The sequence below is a fragment of the Jatropha curcas genome, chromosome 10 (assembly GCF_041381405.1).
Source record: "Jatropha curcas cultivar XTBG-Jc1 chromosome 10, XTBG_Jcur_1.0, whole genome shotgun sequence".
NCBI lineage: Eukaryota > Viridiplantae > Streptophyta > Magnoliopsida > Malpighiales > Euphorbiaceae > Jatropha > Jatropha curcas.
Genome location: NC_143160.1, coordinates 9173344 through 9199537, shown reverse-complemented (window position 1 = coordinate 9199537; position 26194 = coordinate 9173344). Strand labels below are relative to the sequence as shown.

General features: G+C 31.0%; 4 protein-coding genes and 1 long non-coding RNA gene across 6 annotated transcripts; 4 read left to right on the top strand and 1 right to left on the bottom strand.

Moving 5' to 3' along the window:
• Window positions 1–357: 357 nt before the first annotated feature.
• On the top strand, window positions 358–1304 carry LOC110009820 (auxin-responsive protein IAA34). The gene is made up of 4 exons (XM_020680371.1): window positions 358–448; window positions 762–893; window positions 975–1071; window positions 1199–1304. Exons 1-4 carry the CDS (start codon window positions 358–360, stop codon window positions 1302–1304), a joined length of 426 nt encoding a protein of 141 aa, XP_020536030.1.
• A 2210-nt stretch (window positions 1305–3514) lies between these two features.
• On the top strand, window positions 3515–4399 carry LOC110009840 (auxin-responsive protein IAA32-like). The gene is made up of 3 exons (XM_020680438.3): window positions 3515–3750; window positions 4025–4121; window positions 4246–4399. The coding sequence occupies exons 1-3, from the start codon at window positions 3636–3638 to the stop codon at window positions 4289–4291; spliced, it is 258 nt and encodes an 85-aa protein (XP_020536097.1). The 5' UTR covers window positions 3515–3635; the 3' UTR covers window positions 4292–4399.
• Window positions 4400–6574: 2175 nt separating this feature from the next.
• Window positions 6575–9363, bottom strand: LOC105636927 (receptor protein kinase-like protein ZAR1). Its single transcript, XM_012220335.4, has 2 exons — window positions 7657–9363; window positions 6575–7536 (listed from the first exon to the last, which is right to left on the bottom strand). The coding sequence occupies exons 1-2, from the start codon at window positions 9131–9133 to the stop codon at window positions 6866–6868; spliced, it is 2148 nt and encodes a 715-aa protein (XP_012075725.1). The 5' UTR covers window positions 9134–9363; the 3' UTR covers window positions 6575–6865.
• Window positions 9364–11920: 2557 nt separating this feature from the next.
• On the top strand, window positions 11921–14120 carry LOC149493037 (uncharacterized). Its single transcript, XR_016322859.1, has 3 exons — window positions 11921–12364; window positions 12997–13062; window positions 13778–14120. It is a non-coding gene; the product is annotated as an uncharacterized LOC149493037 (long non-coding RNA).
• An 8905-nt stretch (window positions 14121–23025) lies between these two features.
• Window positions 23026–25933, top strand: LOC105636928 (phosphopantothenoylcysteine decarboxylase HAL3a). 2 transcript variants are annotated; one of them, XM_012220337.4, is made up of 3 exons: window positions 23026–23365; window positions 24323–24687; window positions 25399–25933. In XM_012220337.4, exons 2-3 carry the CDS (start codon window positions 24343–24345, stop codon window positions 25690–25692), a joined length of 639 nt encoding a protein of 212 aa, XP_012075727.1. In that variant the 5' UTR covers window positions 23026–23365; window positions 24323–24342; the 3' UTR covers window positions 25693–25933. The 2 variants fall into 2 exon arrangements, with proteins under 2 accessions (XP_012075727.1, XP_012075726.1); XM_012220336.3 differs by having other exon boundaries at window positions 23028–23365; window positions 24340–24687.
• Window positions 25934–26194: the final 261 nt, after the last annotated feature.

Below are 26194 nucleotides of genomic sequence, written 5' to 3'. Positions count from 1 at the left end.
CAATTTTCTGAACCTTTATGTTAATATTGATATAATTACATATATAATATTTTACTTAATAAATTTTAATTAAAGTAATTTTTGCCACACAATCAACTTCATAAATTAGAATTTATAATTATAATCTTTTGTAATAAAAATAATTTTTATTTTATTTATTAGCCTATAGAATTTAGATTTAAATATGAAACTAAAGTAACCTATCAAATTAAATTACTTTTATTTTTTTAACCAAACCCAATGTTCTCCCTTCCCAGTCATACATATATATATATAGCTAGGTTCTCCTATCTAGTGCATAGCAATTCCTTCTAAACATTCAAGATTAATATTTAGTTCTTTCTGCTATATACTATAATGGATTCTAATACAAAGGAAGATGATGGTATTGATCTCAATCTTAGTCTCAGAACCTTGCAGCCTGAAGATTATCATCCATCAAGTCAATGTATGAATCTTGATCTTTCTTTTATTTTATTAGTTTTTTTTTTTTTCCTTTTTAATATAGGCATATTCTAAAAGAATTCTTACTAGAAGTTTGGAGAATCATCTTTTGAAGGCAAACATGCACATCAGGAAATGATGTTAAGAAAAACAGTAAACAGATAATAGAACTAGTAAAAACTCTTATTTCAAAACATGAGTGACAACGATGTTTATCACACTACAAAAACCATTATACTAGAATATTTTCAATCGATACTTAAGTTGACATAACTGCAGAAGTTTAGATAACAAGTGTTTGATTGTGCATGTATAAGTCATAGCGCAAGGAGGAATGTCGGGCAAACGAGTGAAAGTCTACATGGATGGAGTAGCCATTGGCAGGAAAGTTTGCATACAAGATGATTCTGATTACTCAATGCTAGCACTTGACCTAGAACACAAGTTTGGTATATTTATATAAAATCAACCTTGAAACATGAAATTTTTTATTGCCTATGCAATTAAATTTGCATTTTTAATTGTGTCAGGACCTGGATTAAATCTGTTCCGAGCAGGATCAGCATTCTCATTGCTTTATAAGGATATGGAGAACGAATGGAAGACTCTTGATGGTGTAACTTGGAGGTAAGAGTTTTTACTGTAGTTATCTCAAACTATATCTTTCTCATCATTACAACATTAGATTGGATATATATTGTCGTTTTTTAGGGCGTGATAAGTTATTTTCTGAACTTTTACAGCGTGTTTGTAGAACGTGTAACGCGACTAAGGATTGCAAGAAAGTGAAGCTCCGCTCTTATGGTTTTAAAGCACTACATAAGAATTTTGAGCTTGAGAAGAAACAAGAAAGTCGTTAGCCAAAGTAATAGAGGGAAATGTTCTTTTTTACCTTTTATGCCAAAGTATAAACAATTGTCTATCATTTAAATTGTGTTTGATTTATTATATTCTATTTGTCAAATCTAATGTAATATTTACATTTTTAAAAACTTTCATATTAATATTAATATAATTACATGTAATATTTTATTCAATAAATTTTAATTAAAGTAACTTTCTTGCTAGACAATAAATTTCATAAATAAAAATTAATCATTATATTTTTTTATAAAATAATAATATTTTTTATTTTATTTATTAGCCTATATAATTTAGATTTAAATATGTAACTAATGTAACTAATCAAATTAAATATTTTTTCAACCAATCCCAATGTTCCCTCTCCCTAATCCTACTTATATATATATATATATGACATACGTTGCATGTTCTCATTATTCGTTTATTAATTTTTTGTGTAATATTAAGCATTGATTATAATTCTCCTATTATATTATTTAAATTTTATAATATTATAATATGTTTTCATATTGATATTAACGTGAATATAATAGTTAATTAATAATCATTGTAAATTAAAATTAATAATTATAGTTAAAATATGAAATTTTGTGATTGTATATGACTTATTTGTGATGTGTCGTGGAGTTAAAATGATGTGGGTCACCCTAGGGTGAGAGCACGTGCATAGTGAGAATGCCGTAAGTAGGTGGAGTGGCGCCCCCTGTGCACTCTATGTTTCATTATGCATCAATGCTAAAACAAAAAGGAAAAGAAAATTAATAGTTAGAAAAGGGAAAAGAAAGAAAGGAGAATCAGACGAAATGGAACCATCAAGCCCAAAAGGGAATGGGCTCCCTGAGTGCACTTGACATAAGAACTATGGATTTATCTTTCCAGAAATTATTTTAAAGCATGTTTTGGGAGTGAGCATGATCCTTGTTTATAATAGGTAATTCCACGGACTAATATCCACTGATCGATTACTTGAATTATTGTGATTTGTTTGATAAATGTGAAATTCATGCTTGCATGTTCATTCATTATTAGCCGGAGGGCTACTAATTGTATAATATAATTATCATACGTGTGATTATATGGGGTGAGAAGGTTATCTAACTCCATGAAAAGAAGAACCCTATGGATCCAACTGAGTTGAAATACTAATAAAGGAAAATAATAATAATTATATAAAGCATGTTAATGTAAAAAGATTATAATTTATAAAGTTCTGAAATTATCTTCCAAATGGGTTGTAATTGAATAATGTGGATATATGTATTGATCATATAATTTGTATTTTCGATACATCCATGAAGTATCGGATTGGGCCTTGATTACGAGAATATGATTTTTGGGCTTGAGGCCACAATGGTGAACATAATGAGCTTAATTGATTTAGGCTTACTGTGGGCCTAGGAGGTCTTAAGCCCACCCAAGCCCTAGTGTCGGTCCGATCTTGAAAACGGATCGTGACATTATTTTTCCCTTCCGGCATATATATATGTGTATGTGTATTATTTACATATGTTATTATTATTCTAGATAGGTAAATTAAAATTAATACAACTTTTCAAGTATATTTATATGTGTGTGTATTTGATTAGATTTATTCCTAAATATTAATTAATATTGATATTAATACTATTATTAGTTTTTAAACATCTCTAAGATATTATTTATTTTATTAGTCATAATTATTGGGTCGTACCCTGATAGGCTCGCGTTGGGTCATCATATGCTTGTTAAGTGGGTAATCCCAATTGAGGAGGAAGTATTGAAGTGCGTGGGTAATTCCACATTGGCTAAATACATAAAATACTAAGTGACATATAATGAGAATGGTGAACCAATCAAAGTAGCTTAGGCCATTTTGTATTAAAAGTAAGCACAACTTATTATAAACTTAATATTAAATACATTACCAATACCAATACTACTTCAATTTAGTTAAAATGGCTTTGCCAGAAAAGCATCATTTTAGATATTGTTTATGAATGTGCATGATCATATATTCTAAAATTGACAGAGAGCAATAAATTTTTCTTGGATGAAATATATTCTAAAGTTGATGTTGCTGAGAATTTAATAAAATATATTGTAAGATATATTCCAAAATATATTCTAAAATTGATCATTCTAAAAGAATTTACTATAGAGGTGTTGAGGCTAAGCTATATCAGAAACTAATAGCTGAGAGTTCAGAACAAAATTAGAAGCAATTGAGGGCAACAAAAACAAGTAGTAGATAGAAACTTATTTGTACCAAGAAAAACAAAAGTAAAAAATACATTAGAAATGTCTAACTGAAGTTTATTGTGCATGTATAAGTTTTAGGGCAAGGAGGAATGTCCAGCAAACAAGTGAAAGTATACAAATATGGAGAAGATATTGGCAGGAAAGTCTGCATACGAGCTGATTCTGATTTCTCAATGCTAGCAAGTGACCTAGACGACATGTTTGGTATATTTATATAAAATCGATCTTGAAATATGAAATTTTTTTTATGTAAACTATTGGTATCCGGACCCTATTACCAGGAACCAACAAATTTGGCTCGGGATTCAGTCATATTTAAGACTCTTCGCCCCTCCCTGCAAGTGTGTTTAGTGGGAATTGAACCCAAAAATTCTTCCTACATGTCCAACCTGCATTGTCAACTGAGTCACAACCCGAAGGTTTGAAACATTAAATTTTAATGCCTATACAATTAAATTTGCATTTTTAATTGTTTCAGGACCTGGATTAAAACTGTTTCGGAAAGAATCAGAATTCAATTTACTTTATAAGGATAGGGAGAACTATTGGAAGTCTCTTGACGATGTTACTTGGAGGTAATTAAGAGTCTTTTACTGTATTTTTCTCAAATTATATATATCTTTTTCATCTAATAATATTAGATTGGATATATATTGTAGTTTGTTAGGACATGATAAGTTATTTTCTGAATTTTGACAGCATGTTAGTAGAACGTGTAACGCGGCTAAGGATCGCAAAAAAGTGAAGCTCTGCTCTAATGGTTTTAAAGCACTAGATAAGAATTTTGAGCTTGAAAAGAAACAAGAAAGACGTTAACCAAAGTAATAAACGGAGAAGTAGTTCGTGTATGTTTATGGAGCAATAAAACTATTACTAATGCTAAGTATACTTCATAGTACTAAACATCATAAGTGCATACTTCAAAATTGTTACTTTGAAATGTATGGAGATTAGAGTTACTGAACAGAATTGTTTTTCTATTCAAAATTTTTGTTTTTGTTTTCTGTTTGTTTCTCAAGAAACTTTATTTTAAGGAAAAAATTTAATTGGATGGTTTGATTATTATATTTTAATGCAAAAATAGAAAAGCAACATTGACAATAGAATGGAACCCAACCAACTGTAAAATATTTAAAATACACAAAACAAAGGAAGATAGATTCGCTGGATGTTTTTAAAGTTGATGGAAGTGGTTTATATGATGCAAATTATTTATATTTCTAAACTGCTTGAGAAAAATTTTATGGTAATTTTTATATTCAAAATTTGAGGAAACATTGAACAAAAGAATTGGAGTGGGGGAAGAACAAGATGGAGATTACGAGGAAACAAGATGGAGATTATGAAGAAAACTGATAAATGAAAATGGAAAGAAGGGGAGAGACAGATAGAGAGAGAAAGGGTATTTTGGTCTTTTTATGCTGACTGAACGGTAAAATCCATTAAAATAAATGGAAAGATATCTTAGTTTGATGGACTGAAACTTAAAAGGAATATTGAATTAGTTGTTGAAAATAAATGGAGGAAGTATTGAATTAGATCAAACCTTATATAGAGACAATTTTTTTTTTTTTTTAAAAAAAAAGAGGTAAATCATTTGTAGACGCGCAAGTAAAAATGCTTAAAAATAAGAGAATTTCAAGCATAAATTTTTACTCTAGGAATTACTATGTTTGCAAATACTTGTCACATTTATGGATTTTATAAATAATAAATTATTTTTTTCATTTTTATTCTTTATATATGATCAATAATGATTGGTTTACTTCCTCAATAATTTATTGAAATTTAGATAAATTAAGGATAATATAATCAATTTACTCAATCATTTATTATAATTTACATAAATTAAATGGTTTTCTTTAAAACGTGAAAATTTAAATATAATAAGTATTTAAGAACAAAGTGAGTGATTTTTTGCATTACAAGACATGTACTGAATACCGAGATGAATTAACCTAAATAACATTTGTGAAGTAATTTTGGTAACATCCCAAATATTGCGGTGAATAGAGAAATTAAATGAACCCTAGATTAAAAAACGAAGACCTAAAATCTGAATTAGGCAGAAGGTAAGTGAGCTAGCTGGAGTGAATTGACAAAAGACATTCCAACAAAAATATGTCTTAAAGGTCAAATAAAATAAACAAAATCATTATTTAAAGACAATCACAGCTAAAATGAACAACTTTCTTGTTTGATTGGATTAGTGGAGTCCAACCCCCCTACATTCGCGCCACATGGTTGGCCCACTTCAAATTCATTTCTCATTGCTTTCTGTTTAAGCACGAGTCACTTAACTTAAATATTTTTAAATATATAATTTTTATGTCACAGTATTATATAAATAATGCTTAATAATACTCAAAATAGTTTGATTTAATGATTGAGATCAAGTCGTGAAGTCTGTATATTGAGAAGGGCTTTAAAATATAATCTCTATCCCTCTAAAAGGGTTAATCTTTCATCTAACCGTTACACTTCCTAATTCATGAAATGTTATGAAACTCTTTAAACCACAATTTTTTTTATTCATTAATAAGTCTGATAGGTCGAAATCGGTGAAAACACTTACAGTCAAAAGGACTCAAATTCGAAATCTCTTACTCCTTAAATAAGTAGAAGATTAATCAGACCACGCATGCACAAAACCATTCTCTTTTCATGCTTAAAAATTATTATTATTTCTTTAATGCAATGATAAAATGATATTACAAATCAGCTTAACCTATACCATATTATGTTCATTACATTAAGTTTATTCCTTCAATCAACAACGTCTTTTTTTATATAAATTTTTAATTTAATAATAAGATGATATAATAATATTATAAAACAGTTCTCAAACCCTGTATTAAGTCTGTTATATATTAAATTAACCTACTAAATTCCAGATTTATGGGTATGTGAGTGGCACAGTCAACCATAATCAGGAACTTTCTTTTTTAATTCTCATGTCATTGGGACATTTTATCCATCGCTAATTGATACACTTCTCGATAATAATGTTTCTTATTACCAAAAAATATGCAATAAACAAGTAATTAACTTTTCATAGACAGTACAAACAAAGAGACAAAGGTCTGCAATAAGAGCAAGAAGAAAACATCCCTTCACATGTACACCAACAAGCCAATCTAATCTCCTACAAAAGCAATAAAATGCCCCTTTATGCAGACCCAAGAACAAAGAAAAAAATTCCTAGCAAGAAGAAAGACATAAATTACACAGATTAATTTCATCATTTTTCAATATTCATGGACAAAATAAAGGTCTTCAAGAATTAGTAAGCCCCAAATACACAATCCCATTAGATTTCTCAGTCAGAGGATACAACCAGTCTGCTCAAAGCATCAGAGACGTGCCTCATTGTAGGTCTCCTTTCAGGGCAACTATGAACACAAGCCATTGCTACCTTTAGAACTGCAATAATTTCTTCTTCCTTGTCCACATCTGGAGCTAAATATGGATCTAAAACATCTGCAAGTGGTTTTTGTTCTTCAATGCAAAGTTGAATCCACTGAACAAGATCCATTTCTAAGGTATCCACATGGACTACTGGAGATCTCCCAGTTATCATTTCTAGTAACATCACTCCATAAGAGTAAACATCCCATTTCTGTGATGGTTTTACCACTTTAAGTGCTTCAGGGGCCTGATAATAAGATACCAAATTTGTTGATGAAACTGTAGCTACTTCTGAGCTAGGTCCACTCTTTTGTTGTCTCTCTTGTGGTTTCTCCGCAGCAATTCGAGTGGATTGTAGGGTAGGGGACGCTCCGGCAATATTAGCAAGTCGCCCAAGTCCAAAGTCAGAAATGTGTGGTTCCATGTCATGTCCAAGAAGTATGTTACTTGGCTTTAGATCTCCATGAACATACTTTTTAGGGCTGAATTCGTGCAGATATACCAAGCCTTTTGCAATCCCCTTAATGATTTTCAACCGGACAGACCAGGACAATGGTGTAAATGAAACCATTCCAGGCTTCCCTAAAGACATTAAAAATGAACAAAAACAATATTGCTCAGTAATTAAAATAACTATTATTAACTGAAATTAGAGAAAAGTAAATGTGCATTATTTGCTGCAAGCTGGTTTCTACAACTTACCATGTAGTGCAGTAGCAAGACTTCCATTAGGTATATAATCATATATCAGCAACTTCTCATCCACAGACCAATAGTATGCTCTGAGAGTTACAATATTAGGATGCCTTATCTTCCCAATTGCTTCTACTTCTGTCTGGAATTCCTTAAATCTTTGAGAACCCCCTTCCCCTAATCTTCTTACAGCTAAAGTGAGACCATCTTCAAGTACAACCTTGTATACAATACCAATTCCACTCTTCCCTAAAACAAAAGCTGAAGCCTTGAGCAGCTCATCTAAATCAAAAGCCACCTGCTTATCCAGCGGCACAAGATCATACTGCTCCAAATTCTCAGATAGAGTTTCAGACTCATCTTTCCTAAAGCACAAACACTCCTGACTTCCCTTACCTCCCTTGTCAAAAACATAACCACTCTCATCCTTATCTTTACTACAAGCACAAACCCTCGAATAACAGTATGAAAATAACAAACCGACGAGGCAAATTCCAATTATATCACTCACAATTATTGCAATAACAGCACTCTTACTTAGTCCTCTTGCTTTCTCCTTACCACCATTATTATCCAAATCTTGAGGTGGGTAGCTACCGGGCAAAAAGGGAATTGATGAAGGTGAACTTGCACCAGTTGCGTCTGAAGAACAAGGATTCTTCAATGGAGGACCACAGAGCCCAGGATTCCCAATAAAAGCTGTTGGTCCTCTGTTCATTAGAGCACCATTTTGAGGTATTGGACCACTCAGATTGTTATAAGTTAAATCAATGTAAACCTTCTCAGGAAGGTTTCCAAGACTAGCTGGGATTGAACCAGTGAAATGATTATGTGACAAATCAACAGTTCCTTGCAAACTAGACAAATTTCCCATATCACTAGGAATTGAACCATTGAATTTATTAAATGAAAGATTAAGTTTTTCAAGAGAAACCAAACCAGAACCCAACCCATCTGGTAAAGAACCAGTAAAATTGTTTTGGCTTAGATCAAGGATTCTAAGTCTCTTACATTGAACAATTGATATGGGTATTGACCCATTGAAAAGGTTCTGTGATAAATCCAAAGTTTGAAGGTATTTAAGCTTGCCAAATTCATTTGGCAAAAACCCAGAAAAAGCATTACCATAAAGGACAAGACTTTGTAGCCCTTGAGCTTGAAAGAGCTCAGCAGGCAAGTTACCAAAGAGCCTATTGTTCCTCAAATTTACATGTCTAAGGTCAGAGAGAGACCCGAGAGAAGAAGGAAGAAACCCATAAAGTTTCTTCTTTGGAATACTAAGAGACACGACTCTTAACTCCTTGCATGTAACCCCATTCCATGAACAAGGATTCTCATCAGAGGAGTTCCAGTTGCTTAAAGACCCTTCTGGGTCTTGATATATGGACTGTTTAAATGACAAAAGAGCAAACCCTTCGTTATTCAAAGAACCCACTGATCCATGACAGTTACAAAGAGCAAAAACCAGCAAAATTAAGATAAACATTTCCACATACAAAAAGCAAAAGAAAAGTAAACCTTGGAGAGAAGAAGTGTAAAATGCAAAACTGGGGTTCTACAAAGGGCTCACCTTTCAGTAGCAGAGACAACCATATGAGACTGAGAAAAAAGCTTCAGAGGTACAAACTCTAGAGAGAGGAAAGAAGGCATGTGAGAGGGTAGGGAGTGTTGAAGAAAAGTAAAGTGTTGTGTATGAACTAGACCTTGGGAAGATAGATAATTACAGTGAAATGAGAACAAAATGGAAAAAGTGTAGGCTGGTGAGAAAACCTATGCTATATAGTAGCTGACAGTAATCTCTCTTCAATTTCTAGTCTAGTAAATTTATCGTGATATTTTGGATGGATTGTCATCTAAGTTTACATCTTCTCTTTACCTTTCGTTCACCACATGTATAAAGTTATTATTATTGACCATTTACACATTTAGCCTTAATTTAAGTGACTTCTCAATATAATAAAAAATGTTTGAGTTTAAAATGCTGAATTTATTCTCTCAACTTGAGACTAATGCATAATTATCTAAAAAGTAAGTTTTTTATATATACTATTCTAATTTTGCAATAAAATTTTTTTGATTTAATTCATTCCATTTCGGTGAAATGTAGATTTTTTATTTCTCCATTTAATTTGATTCAACTTATTTATTAGAACAATTTATTTTTCTTTAATTTCTTCACAAAAATAGACGAACATTCTATTGAACGATCAATCTAGACTAATATTTACTTACAATATTTAATCCATCACTGGTTGGATAAAAGATTCAAACTTTATACATTATATGAAAAAACTCCAATTTCTACATTATTTCTAAATGATGATTTTAAAATTTATATATCAATTAATTTTCATATATATAAGCGTGTGTATATATATATCTTACTTAATACACTATGTGAAGTAAAATAAAATTAGACAATGGAGTAATGTGATAAAACATTATGAGAATAGAATATGATTTTTAAAAAGCTAATCCTACTTATGATTTTAGACTTGTAGGCAAATCATAAAGCTTAAGCTTAAGTAAATAACTCATTGCGTGTATCCTCTTACTTCTCTGGCATTTTTTTTTTCTCTATTTTATAAAGAAAATGTAAGTTTCTTCTGTCATTTATTGTTAATCAGAAAAAGAGAGAGAGAGGAAAGCAAGATTAACGGTCAAGATTGAGACGGACAGAGCCAATGAATTGGACAATCATGATGATCCCACGTTAGCTTATGAACCGTTAAGGGGACAATAACATGATTAGGGTAACCTTAGCCGATTCGCAATTATATTATACAATTCACCTACAAATACACACCTTCATTAATCAAATTACACAAGTACCCATTAGAGGAATCTCGACTGCACTTGATCAGACATTTTCCACATCAGGCCATATAGTTGCAAACCACAGTAAAACTGATGGTCCTGATCTCTCCTCACTCATGAATGTACGACACGTGTAAGTTTCCTTCATCAGCTCCTCTGTATGAGCTGTTGAGTGAGCAGGAGACTGATTATTCTTTTTAGTATTTATTGTCGTGACTATTTAACGAGAAATTGGAGAGAAGTATAGAAGAGAAATTGACCGTTGACGAGTGGGCACAAGGCATGGACATGGTCACCCATTATAGCTTAACCACTTTATCAACAATTTGCTTAAACATAACTTTAATCATAGAACTACACATGAGATTTTAACTACGGTTGACAAGTTGATGATGATGGCAAAATTACCGGGTTTGGTTCGACCTAAATTGAATTGACATTAGATAGAGTAAATTAAGATTAAAAAAAAAAACCAACCAAATCATAATATTTGGAGAATCATATTGATTTGGTTTGATGTTACTCGTTTTGACTTACTTTGAAGTTGGATCAGTTAAAAATAATAATAATAAAGGCGAATTTGGTCTAGAATTTATTTTGAAATATCAAAAATGTTATATTAATATTTTAGCCAATTTACCTCCTGAATTTATTTAAAGGGATTAAAAAGGTTATATTTGAACATTTTCGGTCAATTTAATGTCGGAATTTGCTTAAAATGATTAAATTGAATCCATAATTATTCACTATACTTATAACGTGAGATTCCTTGACAGACATTTATTAAAATTATAATTCGAATCAAGCTATATAATTTATTAAAAAATAATTAATTATAAAATAAAAAAAAATATACACGAAATATGTTGTATCCTTTTTTACCTTAATCGATGATATTGACTTCATTGATGTATAATTTAAACATTTTAAAGCTGACCTTTGTTATTAGATTTATTATATATAAAATTCATGTATTTCTCACATTGAATATATTAAAATTATACTACATATTCTGGATTTACTATGCATTGAAATAGATGATGCTTTATGGATTTTAAATGTCTGTTCATGAGTGTTGAAAAAGTTTAATGTTAGCGTTTTTAGTGCATAATAAATTAAGTGATAAAAGTAAATCATGTTAAATTGAATCAATTCATTAATTTTCAAAAAAAATATAACAAGTTTAGGAGGTGAAACAACTCGAATTTTTATTTTCAAAGATTTTCCAATTAAATTTAATAAACCGACAGCTTGGAAATTTATTTTAATATTTTAATGTGAACTCTGTGGGAAACCGAACCAAAAATCGATTGAAAAACCCGTAAACCAATTGGAAACCGAAGATTTGGGCCGAACCGAACCGAATCGAACCGGTTGGACCCAAACCATCTAGAATTTTCTTTTTTCCTCTATTTCTAGCGCACACCTCACTCCCCTCCCCCGTTTTTTTTCTGCGCTTCTTGACCACCAGCGACACCACCTCCGACCACCACTCCTCCTCCACCTCCTCTTTTCTTCTTCTTCTTTTTCTTCTTCTTCCTTTCTTTCTTTTCTTTCCTTTCCTTTTCTTTTCCTTTCTTTCTTTCTTCTTCCCTACTGTTGTGCTGCGCCTGCAAGTTGGAGCAGATCGACCACCGCACACTACTGCTGTAGCTCACTGCTGCAAGTCGCACCTTCACAGAGCAGCTCCACGTCGCGCCAGCAAGCCCAGATCGCGACTGCTGCTCCTCTGTCGCGCCTACAGCAGCGCCACAGCCCTGTCAAGGCGCTACTGCCACTGCCGCCGCTCCAGCGCGCCGATCGGTCACCTCCGCCGACGCCACAGCAGCCCTACTGCTGCTCCAGCGCACCTCCGGCCACTAGCCTCCACCTGCTCTTCATTCCGGCAGTAAGATATTGGGTATAATTTAATGTTAGAAATATTAGTTTAATTTTTTCATGATAGTTAGTCTAAATTTAGTCATTTTAGTTAGCTTAATTTTCATACTTTTAGTTGATTAATTTAATTTTAGTAATATTAGCTAATGAATTAAATTCATTATTTGTAGTTAATTAATTTAGTTAAATTGACTTAGCAATTATGAATGGTTAATTGAGTTATAAAGTAAGTGTTGATTAATTAAAATTACTTGGTTAATTAAAGAATTTAGTTTTAGTAATAAATAAATTGTAGGAAATTATGGTTTATGGAATTAAAGAAGAATTTATGAATTAATGTTGATATGGATAATGTGGAGGACGGGATTAAGTTACTTGATTGATTGCCCGATGGATGGGCTGTGTGGTTTGGAAATATTTGATATTGTTGATATTTTTAACAGGTGGAAAGTCCAATTTTTAAGGGAGATGCTGTCGAAATTTCGGTAGAAAATAAAATGAATTTCGGTAGCAAATAAAATTTATTATAGAAATTTAATTAATTATAAAGAGTAAATTATTGATAGAAATTAAATAGGTTAAGAATAGTAGTGTGATGAATAAATATTTTATCTGATATTATTCTTTTTCCGATGTCATTTTTACTTTGCTTAGATCGCTCGGGTCCATCTAGTGCTCCTCCCGGATAGAATCAAAACTAGAGCTTCGCTCTCCACCACAGTGAGTAATAATAAATAATGCATATCAACACTGCATTTGCATAACATTACATTTTTATATATTTACATATTGTATTTTCTCATATATATTATGTTATGATCACTATAATTATACTTGTGCATAATTGTGCATTTGGATGAAATTGGTGTATTATGATAAATGAATTGTTTGATTATTTGTGCTGTGTATATACTGTGCTCTGTTTGTGTGGAGTTGGGATGAAGTGGGTCACCATGGGTTTGTGAGGACGGTCGATAAATAAGGATCCTGATGAACTGATGAAAGTGGACCGTCGGCCGGGTAAATGGGAGATCGGCGCCCCCGTGTGCACCTGATGAACTGATGAAATGATGTTGATGATATGGAAAAGAAAAGAGAGAATGTAAAAATAAAATATTGAGAGGACTGGTCAAGTGAGGATTAGACCGGTCGGCCAGATATGGGGGATTAGCTCCCCGGGTGCACATGTTTGAGAGGATGGGCTGTTTGAGAGGACGGCTCGTCGGGGATTTAGGTGACGCCACTGACTAATTTCCACGTGATGTGATTATTTGAAGGTGATATTGTTGTGGGTGCTGATATGATGACATATGAGTGACTGTTGTGTGTTCATTCAGTATACTAGGGTGCATTTTGCTTGCCTGTATGTGGTGTGTATTATTTATTATTATTCACTGAGTTGCAAAACTCACCCCCTTCTCTCCAAACCTCTCAGGTACTAGGAAGCAGCTGATTCGATTGAAGCTCTGCAATCTTCTCCGCAGAGTTATAAATGTAAACTTTATATTTTTGTCATTTAATTTTGGTTGTATAAGTTACTCTTTTATCAGATTATTATTGAACTCCGCAGTTATAGGGTTGTGTATTTAAATTGGGCCTTATTGTTAGCACTACGCTATAAATTAATTATTGTGTAATTAACTGTAGGTAAACTAGTAAGCCCTTATTGTGATTATGAGTTATTGTGAATAGGCCCTGGTTAAATTTTATGTATTATTTGATATTGGGCCAGATGTTTGAAAATTTTATAAAACTTATATCTCAAGTCATATGGGCTTACTGTTTTGTTGAAATTAGGAGAATCACGTAGACAGATTGAATAATTTAGGCTTACTACGGGCCTCGGGGGCCTTAAGCTTACCTAGGCCCTAGTGCCGGTCCGGCCCACGGAAACGGGTCGTGACAGGAGGCTAAATTGGCTAAGATCGTCAAATTTGACATTTTTAATTATACTTAAATAAGTTTAGAGACTAAATTAGCTCAAAAGGTCATACTCGACTTTTTTTTTAATGTATCTAAGCAAGTTTAAAGCCAAATTGTCCTTTATTCTCAAAAAAAAAATATATATATTTCAGTTTTATTTTTAAGTTTTTTTATAAAATAAAATAAATTAAATCAAATAAATTTTTTATTTTTACTATTAAAATTAAAATTAAATTGAATTTTAAAAAAATCAAACTCAATTTAACTAAATTAATCGATTTGTTTCAATTGGGTGGATTTACCAAACTCTGCTTGTCCTAAAAATAATTCCTTCTAAATTTTTCTACAATGATGAATATTCTACTCTTTTATTAAATAAAGAATTAGACTTTTTTTTCTTCAAATTTTTTTAGATTATAATTTTTTTTAATTAAGTATTTCCTCATCAGAGTTTGTCCTTGTTTTATAATTTGATTTTTTTTTTCATTTAATCTGAAATTTTCACCATTTGGTATAATGAATTTAAAATATGGAACTCGTTTGGTGAATGGATTTTCATGTTTGGTATAGTTAACTTAAAATATGCAATTCAATTGAATATCACATAAATATATATGGAACAAATTCGTAATTTAAAATTCATTTGCTTTTATTTTCTAAAATATCCTTAAAATAGTAATTTTATAAAAATAAATAAATATGAATTATATTTATTTTATACAACATAATTATTTTTCTATTGTTTATTAAAATAAATATACAGGATCAAAACAATATTAATAAAATTATTGTATTTAATTTAGTGATAAATGCATTTACTTGAATCTTTCTCTCTATTTAATAATAATAAAAAGTAGTAAAACAAAAAAATGAAATTAAAAAAGTCTGTTTTCAATCAAATATTTTTAAAAAAAATTTTTTCCAAGAACTTTTTAGGCTTGCAAAAATCCCTGTGTACATTGTTTTGAAATTACAGAAGATAAAAATTCCTTCATTGTTTTTCAAAGAATTTCTTTTAATAATAACCGAAGAGATTTACTTTCTCAGTCAAATGGTTTTGATCAAGTTTTTATAAGATTAACCAAAAAATTGAAAATTTACTTTGTGAACGGAGGGTTAATTTTGTTATAAAAATTTGGGTTACTTAGTTTTGTAAAATTCATTTAGAAATTTCATTTATTTTGATAGAATTTATTTAGTTATGTTCAATTTAGCAAAATTGAATTCATAGAATTGAAATATGTATATTTTTTTTTTTTTCATTCCAAACATGAATTTATGGATTTCCAAATAAATTTTATAAAATTTTATAAAATTCATTTATTCTAAAAAACGGAGTGATGTCAATTTTAAAAATTTAGAGTTTATCCAAATTTACTTTGCATTGAATTTTAATTACTGTTAAACTTTAAAGCTTGTGCTTTGTTTCTTGTAATTATGTTAATCTTAATTTCTTTGTCTATTTTCAACTTGATATAAATTTTAGTTGCAGTCAAGATTTGAAGTTGTTGCTCTGTTTCTCGCAATTCTCTTACTAATTACCTCGTTTTCTTTTTAAATTTCACCTTATTAGAAGCAAGTGATTGGAATTCTTAAGGAGCTAAAAATTTAGTGGTGCAAATAAAGACTATGTGGAGCTTGAGAAGAAAATAGAAGCACGAACACCCACTCTCATCAAAAGCAAGGCATGTTCGTGGATCGGTTTGAGTTTTTTTTTTTTTTTTTTTTTTTTAAGAAGGAAATACTTCATTAAGAAAACAGATCCAAAGAGAACAACCATTCAGACATAGAATCCTAAATTTGAAAGCTAGCATAAATGTAGGAAGTTCTTGCTAAATGGTGTGTTCCTACATTGGCTTGCTTTCGAACCCAACGAACTTTGTGTTATTTCTACGGTTTAGAATTAACTTATAATCACCGTTAACTAAACCATAAACTCAATTGTCCAAAATAAATGAATACAAGGCATAGACAAATTGTTGAGAATCTGAAAAAAAGTGTTTTGAGAATTAGCTGGTCAGTTAACCAGTGAAAATAGGGATTCACTTGAATTGGAGGAATCAATTGGATTCAATACGGTTCAACCGGATTTTTATATATAATATTTTTAAATATATTTATTAAATAAAATTGAAAGTCTATGGAAAATAATTTTGATATCAAATAAAAAAAACATTCTCAAATTTGGATTTTGTAAAAAGAATTAAAAAATTAGTAAATACTTTTAAACAAAAAGAGTAAAATATGACTAAATTTGATACTAAAAAAAATCAATTAATATTAATTTTAACATTTGGCTTTGAAGTTGGGAAATTTAATTATTTTATTTAATATAATAGGACTTTGGATTTAGAAATAAAGAGGTCAAAAACTAATAAATCATTACGTCCAATTTTTAAGAGCTAACCTACAAAAATACTCGTATCTTCATCTTCTCGAAAGCCCAGACCCTAGATCTTCATTAGTCCTATTTCAGGTGCAAAGCCTCTTCAATAAAGACCTCTTTCTCTCTTTTTCCCCCATTTCTCATTTTGTTGATTGAAAGAGGATAAGCGCTATCCATTGAGTAAAGGGAGGATTTTCTACAGTGATTCGGGCGGTTGGTGGACCTTTATAATTTGTAATAATTACACTCTAAACCGACTTGTCTCTTCGAACACCTCAACTTAGAAACTTAGATATATTGTCCACCTAAATGCAAAATTAGCCTTAGAGTTTCCAATAAAATAGTAATATAATAGGTCTCACATAACCGGCTTGAGTTAACTTAATTCAAGCCTTGAAATGCACCGTTTCAAACAACCCAACACAACCCCTAATTTCCCTTTCCTTCTCCATCAATCTCACCCATCTCAGCCACCCAACAAAACTAAAAATATGATAAAGGGTTATTGTAGTTTCCTAGAGCTTCATCCTTAAACCATAAAAAAAAAAAAAAAAAAAAAAAAAAAAGGAGAAAAGAAACCAATATCCGCAGAGGATTTCTGGTCTAATGGACAGAGATGAAACTAATAATTAATGCTTAACTAAGGAATATAAAAAAGAAGAGTTGCTTTCTATTATAAAAATGAAGAGATATTAAAGGCGTAGATTATTTTTTTAATCATACTTCCATAAAAGCAAATAAGTAGGAATCATCAGGGCTGAAGATAGTGTTTTAATCAATAAAATAAAATTAAAATTGCAATAATCACTTAATGTCTACATTCAAAATGTTTAAATTAAAAATCCCAAGAATCCAACGTCAAAAGGACTTCAAAAACATATAGAAGTAGAACTCAATTCCAATAACAATATCTAATTCTAAAACAGAGTCCCATGAAAGAAACCAAGACGCAAGATATCTAAACTTTCCTTTTGTATTAAAATTTCCTTCTGTATTAATTCAGAAAAAAGTCAATAAATAGATAGAAGAGCTGGGGAGGGAAGAGTAAAAAACCACATACCAAAAACAGAGGAGGGTGGTAGTGTTGGCTATAATGGAATATTCTGCTAGATAATTGGAAGAAGCTATTCTTGAAAAAAAAAAAAAAGAAGACAGGGCTGATATTTCCAACTTTGAACAGATAGAGAGAAACATAAGAGAAAGAAGGAAGAGGTACGATAATGGCAGAGGAAAGGGAGAGACGATTGAGAGGAAAAAAAAATGTTGGCTGTGAAACGGTGCGTTTCACTGATTTTTAGGGGCTTGGGTTCCATTGAGTTAACCCAAGCTAGTTACGCGGAGTCCATTATATTATTATTATATTAGAAACTCCAGCTAATTTTGCATTTAGGGTGATAATATATCTAAATTTTTGAATTGGATTGTCTAGGTTTAGGGTGTTACCGTAAAAAGTCCAAAAATTAAAGAATTTTTGTAGATTAGTTTATTTTCCTATGTAATCTAGCCCGGACCACTGTTCAAATCTCGATTAAACCAATTAAATTGGCTGGTCCGGTTTGGTTTTTCAGAACCATGGTAAAAATTGTATCAACACCTATCATTTCATTAAAATATGATCAATTGTTTCTACCACATCACAAAAGCAACAAAATATATCAACATCAATACCTTTATGAAAGAGCTTGTCTTTTGAAGGTAATACACTTTGCAATACTCGCCGTAGAAAATGCTTGACCTTAGGAGAACTATCTAAATGCCAAAACCTATCATTATTTACTTGACTATCTCTATCAAAACATCTAAGATATAGAAAATAGCATGACTTCATACTAAACACCCTTTTTGTCTTGCGGTGGTTCGTATGGTTCGCCGGGAGACAGCTGTTCCTGGAGGACTGCGGCCGTTAATGGGTTCTTTTCAACAACTAATGGCAGGTGGTTGGGTGTGTAATATTTTGCACATTTTCAGAGAAGCCAACAGCTGTGCTGATTGGTTAACGCATTATGCTGTATCATTGCAACTTGGCTCCCATATCTTGGATGTTTGCCCCTCTAGGCTTTTTGATTGGATTAGCCATAATGTAAGAGGTATGGCCTATTCTAGGCTCACCTTGTAGTTTTTGTTCATCTCTTTATTACAGAAAAAAAAAAAAAAAAAACCTTTCTGTCTATACCGAAATAATTTTATCTTCCATAGGTTGGACGCTCAATGAGATATTTAGAATGGTCTTAACATCACGAACTGTAAACAATTCAATAATTTTAGGAACATCGAATTTCCACATATTAGGAAGCATTAAATCACAAACTCTCAAACAATGCTCTATGAACTCATTCCCGTCATCAAGTGAAAAAGAATCAGTTTTAGTTATGGTATAAGATAGTAAATACAAATGATGGTAAAAATACATATGATTTATGGTATAAGATAGATATGATTTTTGCTAACCGTTAATTCTTTTATACATTTATTTTGAGTATGATCCAAAACAAATTATGTATTAAATAAGATGTTGATTAAACAATTTATTGATATAAAATATAAATGTTGATTTATTTATACATTTATTATTAAAAATTATACATAATACACGCTGATATATTTTTGACATGAATCTTTTAACATTTCAACTTTTCATAAAAAAATTATGTAGTGTATCTAATTAATATAAAATTATGATTTAATTATTATTCAATATAGATAGAGATGACAATTTTACCCAATTTATAAGTACTCAATCTAATATAACTCTATTTTAACGGGTTCGAGTAGAATAAACGGGTTATGATAGGTTCAAGTATTAGTTTTATTTTCTATATCAAATTCAAATCGGTTCAAGGACTCAGATATCCGCTACTTGTTACCCATTACCAATTTAATTAATATTCTAAAACTAGTCTCAAACCTTTTTAATTTACTAGTTTTTTCTAACGTGTAATATATGTTGTTTGTACATTGTATTCGTTGCAAAGAAAATGTATTTTAATTTTTAAAAGTATAATTAAATTATACATTGTATTAGAATATGACTCATATAAATTATCATTAATAAATTTATAAATATAATTATAATTGGATCTTGGTTAAATATATTTTCATTTTTATTTTATTAGTATCATCATATATATTAGTATAATTATATTTCAAAGTTTAGTGTATATAGATTAAGGATTACAATAACCATAATAAATTATAATCTACTAAGTATATTCTCTAATAAAAAATATTAAACTTAATACTTTACATAATATTTTTATTACAATTACTATAATGTTGAAATATATTTATAGTATTTTAATTAATAATAATAATAATAATAATAATAATAATAATAACAATAACTTTAAAAATAATAAGAATAATAATAACTTTAATAATAATAATAATAAATAAATAACTATTTTACCATCAAAATAGACGTAGTTTTGATTTAGGTTTAAATGAATCACAAACAAAACTAGTCGTTTAGCCTAGTAATGCATTTTAATCATACAAACAGAAAGTTCTCTCAAACTCAACTCAAGTCAAACGTATTTTCTCCTCCTTCCCTTCCCTGCGCCGCTCATTTTCTGCACTTCTACGGCCACAGCTTTTCTTTATACCTCCCCGTTGCTTTGGTTTTTGGCCCTCGCCTCTGCAGCAGTCGTGCTCTTCAAGCGTACAATTGCCGGTTTCGTTCTTGATTTTTTTTATTTCATTCTCAGTTTTTTTTTTTTTTCCGTTTTGCTTCGTCTCTTTTCCTTTTTCTTTTTTCTTTTTTTTCTTTTTTATTTTTTATATAAACACATAAACAGACAAAGAGAAGGAATTGTTGAATTAATTGATGGGTCAACCGAGATCATTTGCATATTATTTTATTTCTTCGTTTATGGGTTTTGTGCATGTTTTATTTGTTGAAAATATATATACTAAAAGGCAAAAGGATTGTGAATATAAGCCAATCCGTGGTTTGTTAAGTGAAATCTGATATGTTTGGTTTGTTAATTCAAAGTTTGGTTTGTTAATAATGATTAAGATTGTCTAGAGATACTGAGAATGAGATTATTTGCATATAATTGTCATATACTAAGAATGGTTTGTTAATTTTTTTGCTGCTAAAGTTATTCAAAGTTTGATTTTTAATAATAGAATTTCAAATTTCAAATTTGATATTGTAAATGAGGTTAGTTACAAATATCAAACTTGATAAGTGTACAAAATATGAAAGCAAAACACAGTTAACAGGTTTAATTTGTTTACAATGAAATATTTATACAAATCTATCTAGAAATAAGCTTTTAAAAGCAATAACGCAAATTACATAGGGCTGATTATTTTTTTTTTTTTTTTTAGTATTTTGTGATTTTATATATGGCTGAATTTTTCTTTTTGAGAAGCATGTACAGCTGACTTGGATAGCTTAAATATGTAAGTGTTTTAGTCATATTGCTAGACTTTGAATTTGCTAACTTGTTTATTATCCCTAATGAATTTGCTGTAGGTAGTTTTAAATTAGCTAAGTCTAACTAACTAGTTGATTTGATATTCTAAATTGCCTTTTCTTTTAGTTTTTTCTTTTAGTTTTAAATCACTTTGTTGTTGGTTTTCTTTTTCTATTTAAATATATTATATATTTTAAATATATTGTATCTAAATATAGATTTTATCTTGTATGATATAATATCAACATTTGAGAGTATAGATTGTGAAGATAGTAGCAAAAATGAGACAAATATGTCTATGCCTTCTGAAAATATTATATTTTATTTAGTTTTTAGTTTGTAGTTGATATTATTCTTATTCAATTTTAATAGATGTTTGATTGTCAAATTGTTTAATTGAGAATTGAGATATTGCTTTGAATTTAAATTCTTTTGTTATATTTTAATATTATTGTGCACTGTTGATTGAGAATATTATATGTTAATTTGTTTTATTATTTTAAATATTACAGGTTAAGTTGTTTTATTATTTTGAAATTGAATTTTAATGTATTTTTTATGTTGCACGTTGGGTTCGGATTCGGGTTTCATGCGGGTTTGAGTTTTATGAATTGAATAAATATATGATTAAACAGGTATTTAAACAAATTCAGAGAGTATGCGAGTATTTCTAAACGGATATGGGATGAGTTTAGATACTATTGATTTATTCCTTAACAGATTGAGATACTTAAATTAAAAATGAATTCAGATTTGGATAATTTATTTCTTGTGGGTACCTGTCCCGCCGCGTACCCTAGCGAGGGCCATATTGAGATTGGCATGAAGACGGGGATTGGCTCCTTGGCTAAGATTTAAAGAGGGATGGGGATGAGCTCCTTGGTCCATAATTGGCTGGTAAAAGGACTACTCTATCTTAAAGTAAAATGTGAAATTATGAAAAGATGAAATATGGATTTCATTATATATGAATGCAAATAAGTGCTGTGAGGTGTTGAGAAGTTGACCTAGTTAAAGCTAAATTGAGATAGTAAGACGCAATCCCATTTTGTTGGGAAAATGATCCAGGTGATTGATTTATCGTGTTGCATTATACTTGTGACGTTAAAGTGTCATCGTGTGGCTGGTGCGAGTGACACTAGGAACTAGAAAGATCCATTTCGTAATATTTATTATTATTTAGTGAGCTGAAGTATTGATTTGGCTTCATTTCAGGTTAATAGTCTCCTTCATCTGTCACCATCTTCTCTGGAGTAGCTCTGCCTTCGATTTTGGAGATTTCGACTTGTCCATGTAAAAATTTATTAGATTCTGCAATGACTTTAGACTTGGGTCTCTATTATTAATTAAGGATTTAAATTCAGATTAATGGAATATTATATGTATAAACATAACTTCAAAACTATAGTATAAATATATCAACGGAAAAAAAATTCGTAGTAAAAATGTTTGGGCCTTGAAATGGAACTGGGCTTTAAGTTAGCAATAAATAGAAGAGGCTTAACGCATCCTTCAGAGGCCTTAAGCTAGTGCCAGTACGGACCTAAGTATCGGGTCGTGGTAATAACTGTTTGAGCAGTATTAATTTTAAAATTATAAACCAAACAAAAAATTTAGATTTTAAAATTTACAAATCAAACTGAACCATTTAACTTTTAAATTCGGGATTTAAATATTTAAAAAAAAAAATCAAGGACTTAAATCGTTTTGGATTGGGTTCAGCCGTTCTATGAACGCACGTGCCAACAACCAAAGGCAATGGATTCCTTACAAAAGGGTTGATTGACACGTTGTCACTTTTTTTTTTTTTTACGAGTCAGCTTGTGTAGACGCGCCTTCCTTCAGCTGGCTGGAGACTGGAGGCGCAAAAAATGGTCAAAATTGTAATTCGACACAATAGTTTTCTTAAAAAAATAAAAGTAGTTAAAACAGATAAAACGAATAAATACCAAATCTTTTTATTGTTTTAATTTTATTGTGATTTTAATTTCCCTCTCTCTTCACCGCCTCTTTCCATTCAAACGATAATCACTGTTGTTCTCTCGTTCACTGTTTGCTGCCTGAAACTAGTAAATCGGCGCTCTACTTCAACAATTAATGGAGGGCGAAACTAGTAACATGCTCCGTTTTAATGTTCACCTTCAGTGACCAAGCTTTCGCCTCCTCCACATTCTCTCCTTCATCAAATTTCGCAACAAAGTACAGAACCCTAGTTTTACTTAGATTTCCACTTCAATCGGCCGCGATCTTGGAGTGCTTTTCATTAGCGTAATCGAGCTGTCACTTCGTTCAGGTAGATACTTCTTTTGTTCTCTCTATTTGATTGTTTTCTTTGTTTGTTTCTCAAGAAATAACTTCTGTTCTTCTTCATTTCTATTTCCTGCTTGTCCTTCTATTTTTCGTGAATTCTTGTTTCTGGTTCGATTGGTGTAAATGATTGGATTTTAAAATTTTTTAGATCTAAAAATTGGGAGAGATCAGATCAGTGATTTGGGTTCCATATCTGTTATCACTTAATAGTGTTATTAGTCGGTCGTTCACTGTTACTATAACTAGAGATAATGTAGTTTTTGTCAGTAAGTGTGATCTTGTTTAGGTTTTATAAAGATTGAATGAATTATTTGATTGATCATAATAATTAAAATAAATTATTTTGAAACCTTTAGTTTTTACTTACTAAACATTGTTGCTTGCCCCCTCATGGCAAGCAGTATATAAATTTTATGGTAAAGATGATTTCGCAAAAGGACATGGAAGAGCACTGAAGATTATTATATTAGTTATAAGTTTCATTTTAGATATTGAGCAGTTTTTAAAGTCTGTTTATATGGTTTTGCTTGATAGAATTTTTAAGGACATGGTATTGAATTTTTTTTAGAGTTATATATATTCGCAAGGTTTTAGTAGAAATTTGATTATCGTAAACAATGTATACTGTCATTTGAATGTCTATTAGTAGGATTCATGTTATCTTGGAGTTATTCTTCTAGATTGAGTCATGACTGGGTTTGGGGCATGACACTTTGTTTGAGTGCTCAAACTATGCATTTTTTTGTTCTTGTGGGGTTTGCATGGCAACACTGAAATCCCTTTGTGTATGACTGTTTAGAATTGATCAGTGTTGGTCATTTCACGTCTTGAATTTATTGGTCCATTTGATTTTGGTCAAAATCTGGTTAAAATGGTCGAGCCTACTTAGGCATGACTTGGTTTTTTTAACTTCTAAGCTTCTGTTTTATTTTTTAACTAGTTTCATTGATTGGCTAGATTATGGCATACTCAGAACCTGCAACAACAGAAAGGGAGCCAGTCCAGGGTACTGCTGTGCCCAGGAAACCAAGGATTCTATTAGCTGCTAGTGGAAGTGTAGCTGCTATAAAATTCGGAAATCTTTGCCATTGTTTTTCTGAGTGGGCAGAAGTAAAAGCAGTGGCCACAAGGGCTTCTTTGCATTTCATTGATAGAGCCTCACTTCCTAAGGATGTAGTGCTTTACACTGATGAGGATGAATGGTCCAGCTGGAATAAAATAGGAGATAGTGTGCTTCATATTGAGCTGCGGCGGTGGGCTGATATCATGGTTATTGCTCCATTATCAGCAAACACACTTGGCAAGGTAATAAGTGTTATAGACTTTTATAAGTGTAGCTCAAACATTTCACCAACCATGTAACACATTGGATACCTTGTGTCTAACAGGTTTGTCTTTGGGATTGTTTCTACCCCCAATAGATTCTGACTCTCGATATGATATAGATCAAGTTTTTGGCCTTGTTTTGCATTGTCACTTGTATTCTTCATACAAATGTAGTCATATATTTTGGTTGTTTTGTGGAGAAACTATAATTAATGATTGATATGATGATACTGGTATTCAGTTTCTCAAGTAACATGAATCTGATTAAACCAATGCCTTTCATCCTTGGTACAAATATTTTCCTGCTCAAAAATCCACCGATTGGCATGATTGGTAGGCGAGTCATATGCCTCTTCCAAGTGCGTTTTTCAAATTGGTTTCACGGACTAACTAGAATGCTTTGTTATTATTTGCCAAAGAATGAATTATTGCCAGTCCCTCTTTTAGGTCCCTCTAGGTTTTGGATGTTGCAGTAAAGGACAGGGCTTATGTGGGTCATTTATTGTTTATCTACCTCTGTATGTATGCATGTATATCATATTTGAGAATGACTTTCCTTGGTTGCCATAATGTTTCCTTGTTTGCTTAATATGCTCTTTTTGTAGCTGTGACATGCGGTTGGTTTTGTTATAACCATGATTTCCAATTACTAAATTATTTAATCTTTTTTTGATGTATGTATCGATGCAGATTGCTGGGGGATTATGTGACAATCTGCTGACCTGCATTGTTCGAGCATGGGATTACAACAAGCCCCTCTTTGTTGCGCCAGCCATGAACACTTTCATGTGGAATAACCCTTTCACAGAAAAGCATCTCATGTCAATTGATGAACTTGGAATTTCTCTTATTCCACCTGTACCAAAAAGGCTGGCTTGCGGTGATTATGGAAATGGTGCGATGGCTGAACCATCTCTAATCTACTCAACCATAAGACTCTTCCTGGAGTCAAGGACTCAACCAGGAGATGGAAGAATTGGTTAATTGGATGTAAGTGCTTTGTGTGGTTTATCCTTTTTCTATCTTCTAGGGATTTATTACTTCTGATTTTATATGTGGTGAAATCATGTATGTCCGGCATGCTATGAAAGGTGGAACACTGATCCTGACCTAATGTAAGAATTTCTCTCGTATATTTGGACATGTAGTATTAGTATGTTTCATAGATTTTGTATACCTAGGAATACATGTAATATACGAGTTCATTTGACTTGCATTGGTTTAATGGTATTTTACAGTAGTTTAGCGATTGATGATGAAATCTACTCGATCTATCTCCAGGTAAAAAGCAATTATTAGATAGCAATGAATTTTTGTCTATTAAAGATTTTCTTTTAAAGAATGAGAATGAAAATAAAATTTTAAATTCACATAATCTTGTTCTAATTTTCTTGAGATTATTTAAATATAAGTTTGTCATATTAAAAATAGGCATCATTTCAATATAAATTCAAATTATTCAAATATAAGATATAAGAAGATAGAT

Coding starts and splice junctions, on each gene's coding strand:
- LOC110009840 (XM_020680438.3), top strand. CDS start 3,636: ATGTCCAGCAAACAAGTGAAAGTATACAAATATGGAGAAGATATTGGC. Junction 3,751..4,024: donor TGACCTAGACGACATGTTTG/GTATATTTATAT, acceptor TAATTGTTTCAG/GACCTGGATTAAAACTGTTT. Junction 4,122..4,245: donor CTTGACGATGTTACTTGGAG/GTAATTAAGAGT, acceptor GAATTTTGACAG/CATGTTAGTAGAACGTGTAA.
- LOC105636928 (XM_012220337.4), top strand. CDS start 24,343: ATGGCATACTCAGAACCTGCAACAACAGAAAGGGAGCCAGTCCAGGGT. Junction 24,688..25,398: donor CAGCAAACACACTTGGCAAG/GTAATAAGTGTT, acceptor GTATCGATGCAG/ATTGCTGGGGGATTATGTGA.
- LOC110009820 (XM_020680371.1), top strand. CDS start 358: ATGGATTCTAATACAAAGGAAGATGATGGTATTGATCTCAATCTTAGT. Junction 449..761: donor TTATCATCCATCAAGTCAAT/GTATGAATCTTG, acceptor TGCATGTATAAG/TCATAGCGCAAGGAGGAATG. Junction 1,072..1,198: donor CTTGATGGTGTAACTTGGAG/GTAAGAGTTTTT, acceptor GCGTGTTTGTAG/AACGTGTAACGCGACTAAGG.
- LOC105636927 (XM_012220335.4), bottom strand. CDS start 9,133: ATGTTTATCTTAATTTTGCTGGTTTTTGCTCTTTGTAACTGTCATGGA. Junction 7,537..7,656: donor TCTTGCTACTGCACTACATG/GTAAGTTGTAGA, acceptor TAATGTCTTTAG/GGAAGCCTGGAATGGTTTCA.